Source organism: Pelodiscus sinensis, chromosome 1, assembly GCF_049634645.1.
Source record: "Pelodiscus sinensis isolate JC-2024 chromosome 1, ASM4963464v1, whole genome shotgun sequence".
Classification (NCBI taxonomy): domain Eukaryota; kingdom Metazoa; phylum Chordata; order Testudines; family Trionychidae; genus Pelodiscus; species Pelodiscus sinensis.
Window position 1 is genome coordinate 173,884,990 of NC_134711.1, and position 18,491 is coordinate 173,903,480.

Consider the following 18,491-nt stretch of genomic DNA (forward strand, 5'->3'; position numbering starts at 1 on the left):
ACACACCTCAGTTAAGCAACTGCTTAATTGATTATCCATACCACCAATTTAGGGTATATTTAAATTTTGATAACTTAATTGAAGAAATGGATTTGAGAGATTAATTTTAATTTTATATAGTCTTATTAAAAATTCTTACCAGCAGCAATTAACTCTTGAGCATATAGAAAGACAAAACTAGTGATAAAATGGTTGATATTCAGGTTTTCAGAATGAAATTAATCTACATTAGAAAATAATATGTATCCTTAATTATTATCTTGGGAAGGTGAAGTTTACATATTTGACCAGGAGTCCCTCAGCATGGGGCCTCTATCATTTTGTTATCACATGAGATAATATAAAGGGGAAACCAATCCGAAGTGGGATCACAATACAGTTTGGTTAGTTATTATTATAGCAATTTACCAACATCTCCTTCCCAATGGATCTATAGCAGTCAACCCTTATTACCTATTTCCCAATGAATTATATTAGTCCTAGGATCTAACTAACACTCCTACCCTTTTTACAAATTCAATACTTTATGACAAATTATATAGACTGGGTGCAGAATGAAAATGTTTGGTCTCATTTTGGGTCCATATACAACAACAATTCAAAGGCAGTGTGATGGCTTCTAATTCGGGCACGAGCACTTAACCCTCTCGCGTTGGAGTTACGGCCCTGTGTGCCCGCCGTCTGTAAGTTAGTTTGGGGTGTGACGGCTTTTAGTTCGGGCGCGATAGCGCAACCCTCCCACGTCGGGGTTACGGCCCTGCGAGCCCGCCATCCGTAAGTTTTTGTGGTGCATACAGCTCAGTTAAATCAAGGAACTGAGGGAGGGGAATGGAGGCTAGGGGGACCCGGGCCCTCCCTCTTCACCGGGTCCCAGCCCAGGGCCCTAAGGGTTTGGGTCTTTTAGCCCTTACCTGGCTAACGGGGTCCCACCCCATAATGCGTCAGCCCATGGGCGCCAGAACGTCCCTGCCTCGGGCTGCTTCCTAGCCTCCCCCCCGCCGGTCTGGCGAGACCGTGACCTCATGGCCCTTACCTTCCCAGCGGTGGCCTGTGCCTGTCTGCCTGCGTCCTTCTCCAGCATCCAGGACTTGCTCCTCAGCCGGGGTGGGAGGGATCGCCTGTCTGGCGTCTTTCCCCCTGCTCTGGCCCCGGTCCTGGGCTTAAATACCCCGCCGGGGCTCACATCTTCGGCGTCTGCCCCGCCCCTGATGTTGCAGGCCCTCCTACGTTGTGGTGTGGGAGGCGGGGCTATGCGCCAGCTTGCCCCCTCCCCGGCATGCTCGGGCTTGCCGGCATGGCTGGGAAACGTCGCCTGCCCCTGCCCCTGTCCCTGCCCCACGCCGGGCATGGGGAATGCAGCATTCCAGCAGGGACTCCGCAGGGGCATGCCACCCGAGTTACCCGGGGGGGTTGTTGCCGTGGCTCCCCCCCGAGTGTAGGCCGGGGTTAGACCGTCACAGGAAGTATGAAACCATTAGAAACAGTAGCTAAATACACATTTTTTACAATCTTAGTAAACAACAGAAATTCTTATTTCTAAAGTTATTTTACAATAATCTTTAATGGAATCTATTAGAAAACAGGGACACACACTGTAACGCTGACAATCTTTAAAGCACATATACAAACAAGCATGTACTTCCTTATCAAGTAGGTACCTAGTTTCAGAGAGTGGTCAATTGACTCATTTGGTCATCACCTAAAAATGTCTGTATCACCTGATTTTTGCTTACTGGTCACATTTTAGTTCAGTTATCATCCACAGTAGGTGTTCATCTTAAAAACACAGAACAAAAGATAGGCACTACTAGGCTACGTCTACACTGGCCCCTTTTCCGGAAGGGGCATGTAAATTTCACCAGTCGTCGTAGGGAAATCCACGGGGGATTTAAATATCCCCCGCAACATTTAAATAAAAATGTCCGCCGCTTTTTTCCGGCTTTTAAAAAAGCCGGAAAAGAGCGTCTACACTGGCCCCGATCCTCCGGAAAAAGCGCCCTTTTCCGGAGGCTCTTATTTGAAGTAGGAATAAGAGCCTCCGGAAAAGGGCGCTTTTTCCGGAGGATCGGGGCCAGTGTAGACGCTCTTTTCCGGCTTTTTAAAAGCCGGAAAAAAGCGGCGGACATTTTTATTTAAATGCCGCTGGGGATATTTAAATCCCCCCACGGATTTCCCTACGACGACTGGTGAAATTTACATGCCCCTTCCGGAAAAGGGGCCAGTGTAGACGAGCCCCTACAGTGTGCTAGTAGGCAAACAGAATTTCTGGAAAAGAAACATTCAGTTTAAAACCTCTATCTGAGATGGATACTTAATGTCACCAGGAAATTCCTGATGGCTGGTCCAGGACCTTAGTCTTATCTGTTCCAGATGTCTTCAGTTTCAGGAAGTGATGTACTGAAAGAGACTGGCACTTTGATCTCATTTCTATTGGGAACAGGGCCCTTTTATCCCATTTCTACTGGATGGTTCAACTTTATCCCTTTTCTTGGCGGTGCTAGAATGAACCAGTAGACAGTGACCCACCCATATGACTGAAGATTTGAACCACCAAAGTGAGAGTTGTCTTTTCTCATCATCCCCTCAGGGAACAAGATCTCAGCTTTTGTAGTTCTTGCAATGGGGAATGGAATTTTTTAGTGTCTTTATGCAACATGCTTTATTACACCAGTTTCTATGCTTTATTACACAGCAAGTTTGGCCATAGCTGTTGGTCCAACCATCTTGAGACATATTTCAAATACTACCTAGTTTGCTTTGGGCAGCAACTAATCGCAGACTGTTGTTTTTTGTGAACCCCTTTGCAGTGCATCTTTGGCCTTTGCAGTTTTGCTTGCTCACGTTGCAGCTTCTTTAGCAACTCTCCGCTAGATGCTGAAATCTTCTAAGTTCATATGATTTACCCAAAGTCCCTCCATATTCTTTAATACTGTTAAAACTAGTTATAACTGTCCATTGTACAATGCAAAATCAGTTCAAGAACTATTGTTCTCCACAACAACTCTATAAATCGTATGAGATCCTGGAATATATGGCTGAGCTGAATCCATGCATTATATATTACCAATTACATTTCTGATTATTCCACTCTGTGATGAAGTGTCCTTATAAATGCATTGTTCATGTTCAATTCCATTTTATTTACTGCCTCTTTCAGTACAGGTGTATTTCACTAACTTGACAGGATAAGCATGCTTGATCGCAAACATTAAGCTTATTGTATCACTTAAGCTAAAGTAGATCAGTATGAACAAGTGCTGCTTTCTTGCCTAACAATACTGCCTGTCGATAAACCCTTTCAGTAAATTCTGAATTATTTTGCCCAAAGGTGTGTCACCTACAGTTGACTTCCCTTTTGTGTGCTTTTTAATAATAATAATAGATTTAATAAATTTTCATATTCACTGATGTACCTGGCATGTAATATAATATCAGTGTCTGACATTACATAAATATTTATTTCATTCATTCATTCACTGACAGGAAAATGGGGATGTCTTTTTAGCTCCATCAACCATATAGCTTTGCAAAAGGCTGCATCAACTATGAGTTTTCTCATACCATTGAATAAACCTAGCTGTTAGATTTTGAGTTTCATTATCTTTGCCACAGTTCTAAAAGGCCTTAATGCTTAGGAAAATGTATATATGGTGATAATTCATAACACGCTACGTCTACACTGTGGGTGTTTTGCAGAAGAGGAAATGCAAATGGACCTCTCATTTGCATATCTTGTGCTCTCCTTTACATATGTTCTTCTGATCCTTTTTGCGGAACAGGTTTTTACGATAAAAAGCCCTGTGTAGATGGGGCCATTTGTTGAGAAAAAACCCTTTTGCGCAAGAGCCCGTAAACCTTCTTCCACAAAAAGGATCGGAAGAAGATATGCAAATGAGAGCACAAGATATGCAAATGAGTGTTTCATTTGCATTTCCTCTTCCACAAAACACCCGCAGTGTAGACATAGGCTCAGACAAGAGCAAAGATTTCCGTATCTGTCATCTAGTCCATGCTCCCATCCTCCTTGTTGCAAAACAACAATTTAAATTCAGAAGAACTGGGGTTGTCCAACATATCAGTTGGCTGTACACCTTCATTTCTAACCACCATACAGCAGTCAATTGTATCAGTTCAATATCACAAGTGCTGCACCCTATTTCTCCATCACATTCTCCATACTTTTTCTAAATGATTCTCTCCATATTCTCCCCATCAGAAATATATATTGATCCAAGAGTCATAAATTCATTGCCAAAATCTATTCATCTTTCCAATAGATCTATTACTGTGTCATCTGAAGAAGTGTCTTGTACCAATGAAAGCTCATGATACCATCTACATTTTTGTTCATCTCTAAGGTGCTACAGAACCCTCCACTGTTTTTTAATTTTTTTTCAATTACAGTAGACTTCCAATAACCCAGAACCTATTGGACCTAGGTGGTGCCGGATTATCAGATATGCTGTAGTATCAGGAGGTACTATAAACTGGTTATGTATATACTGTATACAGTACATACTGTATATAAAGTGTTCTTAACCCTTTTTATTGTACATACTGTATACAGTATACTGTAATGTTTTAGTTTTTTAAACCCTTTTTTACCCTTTTCACTCAGTTCAGCTGCTGCCGCTGTTACCTTGTGACTCATTTTTTGCTGAAGCTCAGTCACTAGGCTCTTGCCTTTTTGATGCCCGACTATCAGGAGTGCCAGACTATTGGATGCCGGACTATTGGAGTTTTACTATACTGTGTTGTTTTTTATGGTTGTGATTCCCAGTAGAAGTCCAAATACAGATTAAAAAGCAACAGTCTCAGAACCAGTTAGGAGATACTCATGGAACAAGGTTTGTACAAGGTTTGATACTCATGGATACAGTTTGTAATCTTTATTATTTTTTTCTTTTGTGGCTGTGCATAGGTAGAAACAGAAATGTATATATTTATGCAAATGAAAAATGATGAATGGTGTAAAAAGTAAATAGACTTGGGAAGGGCTGCTTGTGTAATTAAATATGATAGAGGGGAAATGATCCCACTGTTGCTGTCACATTAGTTTTGTGCTTTTAGTTAAAAAAAAAGGTGACATTATGTCTTTGTTCAGGAAAGAAGTAGAAAAGGGAGCATGGAAAATGTCTTTCATTTGGGTCACTGCTGAGCTTTCTGCTTACCTAGTACAGAGGGAAAGGATAGGAAAAGATCAAACCTGATTGTGCTTTAGGTTGATATTTTTTTAAAGTTTTTTTTTAACAAGAATAACATAAAATGCATCCCACTGACAGCCAAATTCAAAAGACTCCCTAAAGAAACAACTTCACTCTGCAGGAAGACTGTGCCAGAGTTAGGAGATACCCAGCTGACCTTTTCAGGCTTTCACAATAAGTGCTCAGACTTTCCTGAGGCAAAGAACTGAAGAATAAAACTAGACAATTATTTTTCCCATTGAGAAACATGTAACTACACACATTTGCTGCATCATTACTGTAATGTTGGACATAGTAGATGAACATTTAAAAGTCCTTTGCCTGGAGTGTGTGGCATCCAAAGGTCAACCCCAAGATACAGGACAATTCCTCTTATGTTTGCATGCTATCTGTAATGCTCCTTTATCTATCAATTCACTATGCAGCACAAGCCCAACATTTCATGACAGAAAAGTGCTCGAGATCTGCTATGTAAGGGCTAGGTATTATTGTTAGTAATAATTGATCAGGTGATTTTGATTCACATTAACAACAGGGGAGTATCTTAATATGAAAGCATTCTTGTTCAAAACTAGTCTGACCTTTGTGGGATGGTGTCATGGGCACCACTCACCACTGGGGCACCTATTCCTCATCACTCTGGGGATTAGTTCGTCCAGAAGCTGTGCTCATTGCTGGCAGGCTCTTTCACTTGTAGCCCCCATCATTCCAGTAGCTGCAGCTTCCTCTTTGTGACTTAGCTCTTAGGACATCAACTCTTTCAAGGCAAATTGTCCAAGGGAGTCTGCTAACGACTGCCTGGTCTGCACCACTTCCGCAGTGGCTGGTAGGAGAACCTAGGCCCTTCCTCTGTTCTAGGTTCTAGACCAATTCTGTTCCACCCTGGACCACACTGCCTTTTCCCTGAGGCTTTGCTTATCTTCTGGCTTTCCTCATTTCCCTGTGTTGCCAGCCATATATCTCCCTCCTTCCAGGGAGTAGCTATAGGCTACTTGCCTCTGTACCTCGAAACACACCTTCCTTCTTCCTACATCCTTGCATCCCCTTTCTGCACTCAGCTCCTATGCTTTATACAGATCCTGCCTGTCCCTAGGGCAAATCTGAGGGTGGGGTGAGGTAGGAGAAGGAGGGCCATTTGGCTTGGGCCTCAAGGTTGAAGGTGGCCTCAAATTTATGCACTTGTTAATTTTTTGACAAGTTTTGCAACTTGCTTTTATGCGCATCCCTATCAGACCAAAATGTGACACATACTCTCAGCTTAGAGCTGCAAATTTAAGCAAATAAGAGATGTGATTTGGTAAAAGATTATTTTTTGTTAACTGGTATAGTTTCTGTCATATTAAAATGTTCGTAAATATTAATAAAATATATAGTCATTCTGATGGCACAAGATTAGACCATAATGAACTATGGGACAAGGGCATTTGAATGTGCTCCCCATGCTTAACATCAGCTATGACATTGTGCAAAAACTAGAGTTTTTCTCAATAGCTAGTGCATCTGCACAGGGGAAAAAAAGGCTAGAAAAGCATTTATTATATAAAAATATTCAAATTATGTCTCTCTCTCTCTTTTTGGTGCCTTATTATATTTTCACATGTTGTCATTTTTTATTTTTATTATGGCGAGGGGCCTCAGAAACTGGAAGTGGCTCAGGTCTCTGGACCTCTGAGAGAACCTGATTGTCCCTGTCCAGCTGAGCCATAAGTAATTAATCCATTCTCCCTGGTTCCTCCTCCAGCTGTTGCCTAAGCAGCACCTTAGCTCTCATAGTCACATTAACCCCTTCAAGCTTTGTCTGGGATGGACACCTCATAGTATATAATAATCATGCAGCACCTCATTGATTTTGATAGGGGCCTTATGCCTGATTTAATCTGTTGTGGATATGGGGGCCATATTTTTTCCATGTATTTAAAGAATAAATGAAACACCACTATATTTTTTAAATTGGGTGGCTACAGTGTGGGGTCCTAAACCCTTTTTTAGGCACATGATTTTCAAAAGTGCTGCGTACCTATCAGTTTTCATTGATGTCACTGAGTAGTCTCGGGGGTGCTCAAGCTTTTTATTTAGATGCCACCCAATTTTGAAAATCTTGGTACCAAATCACTGTCACAGTGATTCTCAACTTTTCCAGCCCCCTTGGGTATATATACCACTGGATGAGAACCAGTGCTCTAGGGTTGAGTTACCTCTACAGCAACATTTGAAAGAGTTTAGCATATTGTCCCATTATTAGCCTACATGGAAGTAGCATAATTCAGACAATTACACCATGCTTCAGATTCTGGGAACCTTCATGCTATGAAGCAAAAGTCATCATGCATATGACGGTAAAATCTGACCCTTAGGATATAATACTCACTATATCTGATAATTAGTGTTTGCCAGCAATTATCAGTAAATGACACTGAAGGTATCAGAAGCTGAAGAGGAATGAACGTGTTTACAAAAAGCAAAGCATGAGACTTAAATGTTATGCTGATTAGCTAAGCTGAAAGGGCACGTTAAAGACCTGAACTGAAAGACTGAGATTTTCAAAGGAGTCTGTGTGATTTTAGAATCCCAAATCACACTGAATTTCAGTGAGACTTGGGTGTCTAGCTCCCACATTAAGAACTTTCATTGAGTACATGAGGATCATAAGGCTGCCAACTTTTACAAAGCCATAAGAAGAACCTTTGCCTATGACAGTACTTTTGAGTGTCCCACTTGGGTAGATTTTCAGAAGCATCTAAGGCCCAGATTCTTTAAGATATTTAGGCACATAACTCCTGTTGAAATCAATGGGAGTTAAGTGCCTAAAAACCTTTGATAATCTGAAACAAAGTTTGGAAACAGAAGTTTCATTGATTTCTAGCAGAAACTTGTACCTCTAATTCCCCTAGGCATATCTGAAAATTCCACTCATCAACAACAGTGTTATCTCTTTCAAAACTATTGCTATGAACATAATAGTTCTATGGTGTGGGGAGTCAACTGAGTGGCAAAGCATCCAAATTATCCATGAGCAGACAACTACAGTAGACTTTCCAATAATCCGTCACCTTTGGGACCTAGGTGGTGCTGGATTACTGGATATGCCGGAGTACCAGGAGGCATTCTCCTAACCCAATCTCCCTGCCTCCATCTTATGCTCGGGTCCTGAAGTCACTGGTACAGCCACGCGTCTCCCTCCAGGCACTGGGGCATGTGCACTGAGCAGCCGCCATTTCAATGAGCTGGCTGGGATGCCGTGTTCAACCCAATCCTGCTCCCCTTCCCTTTCCTTTCCTTCCCCAGAGCCAAACACCTTCCCTCCCTGCTGTTACCCAATCCCCCTTCTCCCCCAACCTAATGTCCGGGTCCCAAAGTAGCTGCCTGTGCTCAGTGGCCTGCTGTGCAGGTTGGACGCTGTGTGACCGTGAGCGGACTGGAGACCGTGAGCGGAATGGTGCGGACCGTGAGCCTGCATGCGGCTCACAGAGGCCCGGATATGAGAGTGGCTGACCTGAGCAGTTCTGGGTTCCAGTTGATGCCGGACTATCGGGAGTGCCAGACAACTGGATGCCGGACTATTGGAGTTTTACTGTACTTTCATATCCAGAAATTCAGTACCCAAGCTTCTTCATGCCAGCACTATAATTTCATGCATCAAATATCTTAAGTGAAAAAACTGATGGCATATTTTACTTTGGAAGTTTGGGTTGAAGTTTCCTTATTTCAAGGAGAGCTGTGTACATAAATGGAAGAAATTTCTATTTTACATTTTGCATGGACATCTTAACAAAGAATGCAGAATACAAAGAATAAGTTCTAATATAGAGGAAATGAGCACAATTTACAATCAAATACATGGTAAGTAATAACATGTTGTGAAGCTGCTTACCGTATAATCCATTGGCAAACGATATTTGAATTATAAGGCTTTGGATAATTAATAGAGTGGAAAGACCCAGAGGAGCCAGTCAACATAAATTTTCCATCACAAGTTGTAGCTGTAAAGAAATTGTCATTATTTGTCATTGTACAATATGAAATTTGTAAGTACAGGTAGTACTAAATGAAACTGGAGCAAGAAACAGGCTTACATCAACAATTTTGAAAATGTATTATAAGGGAAAATCTTGTAGGTATGAACAGGGGGATAAACTAAATAACACAATAGATCTTTCTTATATCTAACTCCTATAACTGTAAGATTTACCAGTCCAAAACTGACTTTTTTTGTTTCACTGACATCTCATGGAAAAACACAGTAGTCGGAGACAACACTGCTTATCTAGCTATTCAGAGAGAGAAACAGCAACTTTCCTTTAACGATCATATTTCTTATTGTTCATTCATTCTTGAACTCACAAAATAAACCGTTTACATCTTTTAAAAAATCAGCAAATTTAAGCAAAAACACAAATGCAAAAAGCCAAGTAAGAGCACATGAAAATGGACAACGTTTTACGTTTGCACATTTTGAATTTCATAGAATATTTTTTCTAAAACAGAGGCATTTTTCAAACCTTACTTTAAATACCTTTTCTGTATTCTCAGTAACACGGGGATCATTTTTTAAAACAATGTGTTTTCTCCTAAGTTTTCCATTTACTGTTTAGATATTTTACTTGCAAAATAGACAGGTACTATATTTTAAGTGCAATGACACATATTACTCAGGGAGCAAGAGAAAGGTGGTCAATTTGATACAGACCATAAGAAGTTATATATTGTTAGTAATTGATTTATTATATGGGTGTGGCTATTCTCCCTTTATTCTTAATAATGAGCTAAATTTATCAAGAGCCTTAAGATGTGGCATTTTCTTATAGATGTTCAGCAAAAGAGATACTAACCTTGTAGAGTTATTGCTCTAATGACTATGGCAAAGTTTGGCACATGCTTCATTTGTTCAACAATTCCCTTTGTCTCCTCCTCCATCAACATTTCCTTTATCTGCTCTCTCACTATCTACCCCAAAACCAACTTTCCACATTAGAGAGCTTGGGACTTACTATAAGGCTGTGTCTTGACATTGGGGCAATTTCGGGATACCGAAAGTATCCCGAAATAGCAATAGTGTCTTTAAACACACTCATTTTGAAATATATTTCAATGTAACCGGTGCACTACTCTGGTGTCCTTATAACCCTCATTCCACAAGGGTTAAGGGACTTGTTGGAATAGTAGATTATTTCCAAATTTGGTGCTGTGTAGATAGCACCAAATTTCGAAATAAGCTATTTCAAAATTACCTTGAAATAAGCTATGCAATTTGCATAGCCTAAATTGTGTAGCTTCTTTCAAGATAAGGGTGCTGTGTAAATGCACCAGAAGTGGGCTACTTAATACAAAGGCATTAAGGCAACAATGCACTTATCCAAATATTTCCCCAATGGTCACAAAGGTTCTTGTGTAAAGGTACCGGCAGAAGGCTAGCTGAAGAGGTCTCTTTTGATTTCTCTAGCCTCCTCGCTGGTGGTTCTGTGCTGCTCCAAATACTTCCCTTCTAAGAAAGGAGGCACCTCTGATCAGGGCAAGGCAGATACTGAACTGTCATTTTGACTTCTTTTACCTCATTGCTGGAGCCTTTGGGCAGCTCCAGCTGTTTCCTATGCAGGGACAGAACAAGGTTGTTTGGGTCCAACATGGGGTTGGCAGGAGATGGTCCTTGTTTCTTCTCCACCACAGTAGAATCCGGTCAGCCCCAGCCACTTGTTTTGGGGACTGGGAGGATTTAGGATTTAATCCTGCTCTGATTTAAATCAATGAACCTATGTCTACACTACAAGGGTCCACACCTGCAACACGTCCATACCTCAAGCACTTTTTTGCGCAAGTAAATTTACAGTAAATCAAAAGAACAGAGGGGTTTTTGCGGTTTAGGTATACCTCTTTCTATGAGGAATAACTCCTTTTTGTGCAAGAGTTCTTGTGGATGGTCAACAGGGTATTTTTGCACAAAAAGAGCCAATCGAAAAAAGCTCAGGTGTTTTGGTGGCTATTCTGTCAATAGCAATCAGAGCTTTCTTCCATGCAATCTGGATGCTTCGCTTGCACAAAAAGCACATCGCTTTTGTACTGTGGACGCACTTGTGTGCAAGAAGTTTTTGAGGAATATCTCTTCTGCAAAAAGCTTCATGCACAAGAAGTCTACAGTGTAGACATAGTCTGACAGAACCAGCCTATCTTTTTAATGTTCAGAGTCCTTTATCTGCCAGTGAATGTTTATTTCCTCACTGCTAACTTAGGTTAATCTCTTTTAGCAAAATAGCAATGCTGTGAAGTAGGTTTATGGTGGTAGATAAAAATAGAGTTATTAGTGCCTGTTATGAGAAATAATGCTTCCAATAGATGACCCTCCAGACTCCCTTTTCCTTTCACTGATGTGCTAAACTGCTGCTTTTCAAACAAAACTGTTTATTAATAAAAAGTAGTTTAGGCTTTTCCACGTTTTCTGGAAACCAAACTGCTATTTTTAATTTTTCTTCAGTTTTGCCTATTGTTGCTACTGCTTATAGCAGAACCAGAAAGAAACAGTTCATAGTACTTTTATTGACAACATAAGAAAATGGATGTATTTTTCATCATCTGTTGTCTGAATTGCTGCTTAAAAGCTTATGGATTTCATTACACTCTGTCAAAGTCAGGAAGAGACTGTAAGAATTCCACCTTTCCTGTAATGTATCTATACATCTTTAGCATCTGCTAAATTCAGCAACACTAGAGGAAGAAATAGCCGAGGAGGGATGTGGAAACCAAGTTTAGTTGTTTAAAGGAAAATAGCACTTTTTGTGTGCAAAAGCACTTGCAACAAGAATTATAAATAGGCTATAAATCTCATTGTAAAACTCTGGGGCACTTCTGAAAAGCCAGACAACTTTAGCTATTATATGGCCATATTAAGTCACTCTGGGGGATGGGACAGGAGTGAAAAATCAAAGAAGTGGAAAAATTGGCATATCTCCCAAATGTGCAGATGGCTTATTGCCATTCTCTACACAGGCTCTGCAAATGTTGCTAAGAAGACTAAATATAGAAGCCTGCAAAAGCTCTTTACTTGGGACCATAAGATTTAAGATTCAAAATCTAAAGTACGGGTGATGGGCTGAATAACTTGTTATCCTGATGGCAGGCTTTTATATTCCCCAAGGCTGTGAAAAAACATCCTTCAGTGAAAATGTGACCTGAAACAAACAGGTTGAATGCTTGATCCACCAGGGACAAGTTAAAAGGATTTTGCTTCGTGAATGCTCTACATCAAGCTTCTGTGTAACATAATTGCACATCATCTCTGTCCTAAAGACTCATGCAAGTTTAGACTCACTTTCACATAGTCAGTGCAATTTGAAAGAAATGTTGCTAAGAGTAAGAAATAATGTTCTGATTTTTCAAAGGAACTGAACATTCAAAGATTCCACTGAGCTCTCCCTTATTTTCTCAACTGCTTATTCTCTACAAAATATAAACAAAAATTTGTGAGCTAAACTGACTTCACCATGTACAAGCAAATTTAGTTTTGCCTCAGTGCAGGGGGCTGGATTTGACCTCTCAAGGTCCCTTCCAGCCCTGCATTGTTATGATGCTATGAAAAAGTGTTATTTATTCTAATGAAAAATTTGTGCAATTGCTGTTAAGAGTTAAGATTCAAAATCTAAAATAAGAGTGAAGGTTGAATAATCATGTTAACAATAAAACAGGATTGGTTTATTTCTTTAACTGTAGCAGGTAGAATACTTCGTGTTATGACATGGAATGTTTATACGCTGTTTCACACTTTAGCTAAATCATTGGTAGGTGCTTTTCCATCAAATAATGTTCTGAGTCTAAGGTCCAGTTACACAAACTTCTGAATTCCCTCCACTTTCATTGATTTCAATGGGAGTTGATGGCTCGGATAAACCCTATTTAGTTTAATTAGTAGTGAAATGCAAGATTAAGTATGGCTATGTCTAGACTACAGGCTTCTTTCAGAAGAAGCTTTTATCGGAAGAGATCTTCTGAAAAATCTTCTTCCGAAAGAAAGCATCCACACTACACAAGTGCATCGAAAAAGTGATCAGCTTTTTTGAAAGAGAGCATCCAGACTGAATGGACACTCTCTCACATGTAAGTTCTGATTGCAATGGACGGAATGGCCACCAGGACACCTGTGCTTTTACCTCTTTCCTCTTCTTCTGAAAGAAATCCCTCTTCCCCGTTTACACACGCCTTGTTGCAAAAGAGCTCTTTCGCAAAAAGGCTTCTACCTAGTAGAATGAGGATTACCAACTCTGTTCTTTCAATTTTCTTGCAGAAGAACACAATTGCAGAGTGGACGTTTCTCAAGTTTTGTCGAAAAAACAGCTGTTTTTCTGACAAAACTCTGTAGTGTAGACATACCCTGGGTGTGGTGGCTTTTTGTTGTTTAAAACTGCTTTTATTTTCTCTATCACTTTGTTCCAATTATTAAAAAACCCTACATTTTCCCCCAAGAAAGTTATAGGTCACTAACACTGGTCACAGGTTCTTGAAATGAGGACATTCTAGTGCTTAAAACCCTGATAGATTTGTAGGGTGTAAAATCCCAAGGCGGGGGAGTATACTTCAGTTTTGAGCTAAGTGTGGGGAGAGCAGTGAGATTCCACCCTGAGATAGGTGCAGACAAGGGACCAGACAGACCAGAAAGGAGGCAGGCATATCACTAGCCCTAAAACAAGAGTAATCAATGATCTGGAAGGGGCTCAGCACCATTTGAGATCAGGCCTATTCTTCAGACATTCATTAGTCATTTTTTGCACTATTTGATCAGTTCCATTGCAAACATTCTAGTAAGATAGTAACCAGACTTGAGATAATAAAAAAGAGATCTATAAATTGCCTCAGTGCAGTAGAATCCCCTTGGTCAACAGTATTAAAAGATAATTGAGAACAGAAAGCAGTAAAAGAACATCAGATTGAACTGGGATACCATTGTCAGTCATCACCAGGGACACTGTTGTACTGGTTCCACCATAAAATTAAGATACACTTAAAAACAAGTGGTCTGGTAGCACTTTATAGACCAACTAAACATGTAGATGGTATCATGAGCTTTCATGGGCACAACCCACTTCTTCAGATGATGGGAGTTTTTTATCAGAAGGTCATCTGAAGAAGTGGGCTGTGCTCACGAAAGCTCATGATGCTATCTACGGCTATGTCTACACTAGCATGATTTTCCAGAAATGATTAAAACTGAACAGTTTTCCGTTATAAGTATTTCCGGAAAAAGCGTGTCTACATTGGCAGGATGCTTTTCTGGAAAAGCACTTTTTCCGGAAAAGCGTCCGTGCCAATGTAGACGTGCTTTTCCACAAAAAAGCCCCGATCGTCATTTTCGCGATCAGGGCTCTTTTGCCGAAAAGAAATCTGTGCTGTCTACACTGGCCCTTTTCCGGAACAGTTTTCCGGAAAAGGACTTTTGCCCGAATGGGAGCAGCATAGTTTTTCCGGAAAAGCACTGATGATTTTACTGTAGATCGTCAGAGCTTTTCTGGAAATTCAAGAGACCAGTGTAGACAGCCGGCAAGTTATTCCGGAAAAGCAGCTGATTTTCCAGAATAAGTGGCCAGTGTAGACACAGCCTACATGTTTTGTGAATCTATATAGTGCTACCAGAACATTTGTTGTTTTTTAAGTTTATCCTGTACAGACTAACTCAGCAACCCCCTGAAGCTTCATAAAATTAAGGTTAGGGCATCTTGAAGACGGGGTATGTGGTTCTGCAGCTGCACAGAAACGTTGTTTTGAAGTACTTTTTGATAGCACAATGTTGAATAGTATTGGTTAATTATTTGACAACAGCTTTTCCATTAGAAGAATGTAGCAAGTTTACACTGATTCAGCATTAAACCATACACATATTCATAAAAATATCAAATCAATCTAAAGTGTCATACAAGATTTCCTTCACTGTAAAAATCTTCTTGGATGCTATATTTCACTTCTAGTGGGATTGGTTTGAAAGTTATGTTTATTACTTAATATGTTGACAGTTACAAGCAGATTTAAAGATTGATTGAAAGCTTTACATTCTTACCACATATACTGTCAATTTCATCTGAACCATCTGGGCAGCTAGGTAGTCCATCACAATATAGGTTTTTACTTATGCAGTTTATGGCATCAGCACAAGATTCCTCAGAAGGTAAACACTTCACTGAAATAACTGTAAAAAAGGGGAGGAAAAGGATTAATAAAAGAAATTTACATTACAAAGGAGAAGTGACTTGTGTTTGAAACTCCAGCACAACCCTGGTTACACATCAGGGGTGTGTGTGTGAGTTGTATGTCTAAATTGTTTACCGTATTTTTACATGCTCTGAGTAAAAAAAAAAAAAGTCTGAACAAACACAACAGAAACGTGAAGAACATTGGTACAAAAGGGTAAATATGTTCAGAAATGTCAGAACTGAACATTCACTAAGCTCAAAACTAGGACTCATGGAAATTTTTGGTGTCTTTTTTATTTTTGCAAAATGAAAAAAAGATCATTTTATTTAATTCAATTGGAAATTCATTTTTTCTACTTTCACTATTGGAATACAAATAAAATTTTAAATTCCCACATTTTGACCAGCATTACTAAAAAAACCTTTTTCAGGTAAAGTTTTAGAAATATTATAAATCTCTGAGGAAAAAAATCTATTTCTGTGCAACTTTCTGGACAGATTCTTCAATCAGGCCCTTGTAGCATCACATTAACAGGAGTGCCCAAGAGTATAAGAGTGTCTCACATGGATCTAATTGCTTGATAGGACAAAAGAGTGCAGTCCATTCCACACTTAAGTGAATAAGAGTCCTGCATATGGAATGGAACCATAAGACATTAATCATTTTGAATAAGCATCATGGAAGAACATACCTCATGGGATGAAGATGGGGAGAAGAGAAACCACTCAGTTCTACCTACATTTTCTTTTGCTTTAGTTAGTAAATACATATGAGTGAAGGTAGATAATCTGACTTAAGAAAAAAAGCAGCAAAACATAAGGTTGACCACACGGGATCAAACATGCGGTCCCTGAAGTTCAGTATCTTGTCTTTTGACAATGACTGGTGCCAGATGCTTCAGAGGGAATCAACAGAACAGGACACTTAGGGTATGTCTACACTACCCCGCTAGTTCGAACTAGCTGGGGTAATGTAGTCATCTGCAGTTGCAAATGAAGCCCGGGATTTGAATTTCCCGGGCTTCATTTGCATGAAGCCGGCCGGCGCCATTTTTAAATGCCGGCTAATTCGGACCCCGTGCCACGCGGCTACACGCAGCACGGACTAGCTAGTTCGGATTAGGCTTCTAATCCGAACTAACTGTACGCCTCGTGGAATGAGGTGTACAGCTAGTTCGGATTAGAAGCCTAATCCAAACTAGCTTGTCCATGCCGCGTGTAGCCGCGCGGCACGGGGTCCAAACTAGCCGGCATTTAAAAATGACGCTGGCTGGCTTCATGCAAATGAAGCCCGGGAAATTCAAATCCCGGACTTCATTTGCAACTGCGGATGACTATATTACCCCCGCTAGTTCGAACTAGCAGGGTAGTGTAGACATACCCTTATTGAGTGATTCACCTTGTCATCCAGAGCCATCTTCTGGGAATCACAGGTTTAGGGACACTATGGCTATATGTACACAGCACCGTTATTTTGGAATAAGTGACGTTATATTGAAATAACAAAGTGCGCATCTACAAACAAGCAGTTATTTGACATAATGTTGAAATAATGTCCAGCTGGAGGACTTCATACTCTGACTCCTGTAACCCTCATTTTATGAGGAGTATGCTAAGTTGGGGGAAGAGTGCTCCATTTTGAAATAAGTGCTGTGTAGACATGCCCCAAATCGAAATACACTATTTCAACTTAAGCTCTGCAATTCAGTTGAGTAGCTAATTTTGAGTTTAGCCCTGCTGTGAAAATGTGACCTGTGAGCAGTGGGTTGCATCCTTGACTATTTTGAGCTAATGGCCATTCATAGGTCTGTCTATGAACTTTCCTAATTCTTTTTTAGAGCCCATTTATACTTTTGGCCTTCACAGCATCTAGCAATTTGACTGTACATTGTGAGACACTCTTCTTTCTCTTTGTTTTAAACCCATGCCTATTCATTTCTTTGGGTGATCCCTGGCAATTTTGTTATTTGAAGAGGTAAATAACACTTCCATATTCACAGTCTCCACAGTTTCATGATTTCGTAGACATCTTTCATATCCCCTCTTACTCATCTCTTTTTTTAAAATGAATGGCGCACATGCACACACACACACACACACATATATTTAAGATGAGGTGACCAGAACTGCACACGGTATTTCAGGTGTGGGAATTCTATGTATTTAGTTAGTGGCATTATGATATTTTCTGTTTTATTATCTATCCCTTTCCTAAGGATTCTTAACACTGTTAGCTTTCTTGACTTCTGCTATATACTAAGCAGAGGTTTTCACATGATGACTCCAATGTCTCTTTTTTAAGAGACAGCAGATAACTCAAACCTATCATTTTGTATGTACAGTTGACATTTTTTCCAGTGTGCATTCATTTTCATTTATCAACACTGAACGTCAATCAGCTGGGAGGCATTTGAATCTCTCTTGGTTGGCCACCCAGATGTTCATCTTAGAGGGGATACTGTTCACAGTTGATCCTCTTTTCCAGATCATTTATGACCATGTCAAACAGCCTGGATTCCTCAGGGGACCTGGCTATTAACTTCTCTTTGCTATGAAAACCAACCATTTATTCCTACTCTTTGTTTCCTATCTCTTAACTAGTTACTGATCCATAACAGAATCTTCCCTATAACCCCTTATGGATGCTTACTTTGCCTGACAGCTTTTGGTGAGGGACTTTGTCAAAAGCTTTCTGAAAGTCCAAGCACACTATTATATGGGATCACCAAAGTGTGCATGCTTGTTGACACCCTCAAAGAATTGGATTGGTGAGGCATGTTTTTGCTTTCCAAACTATGTTGCCTTTTCCCCAACATATCATTGTCATGCTTGTGTCTGGTAATTCTGTTCTGTGCTGTAGTTTCAACGAGTTTGCCAGTCCTTACCAGCCTGTAATTCCTATGATTTGCCACTGGAGCATTTGTTTGCTATTTGTTTGTTATATTACCCTGCTCCAGTCATCTGCTATGCAGACTAATAAGCAATAAGTTATATACCACAGGTAGTAATTCTGCAGTCCAGATTGGAGTTTCTTCAGAACTCTTGAATGAATACATCTGACCCTGGTGACTTATTACTGTTTAAAGTATCGGTTTGTTTCAAGATCTCCTTCATGACACCT

The 18,491-nt window shown here is 40.1% G+C and overlaps 1 protein-coding gene across 1 annotated transcript in view; it reads right to left on the reverse strand.

The window, feature by feature from the left end:
• The window catches only part of TMPRSS15 (transmembrane serine protease 15), an 89,664-nt gene that overhangs the window by 56,349 nt on the left and 14,824 nt on the right, over window positions 1–18,491 (reverse strand). Inside the window, exons 6-7 of the mRNA XM_006128840.3 lie at window positions 15,238–15,366; window positions 9,076–9,184 (exon numbers count right to left, since the gene is read on the reverse strand). Coding sequence (XP_006128902.2) covers window positions 9,076–9,184; window positions 15,238–15,366 — 238 coding nt within the window. The remainder of the gene's footprint in view (window positions 1–9,075; window positions 9,185–15,237; window positions 15,367–18,491) is intronic.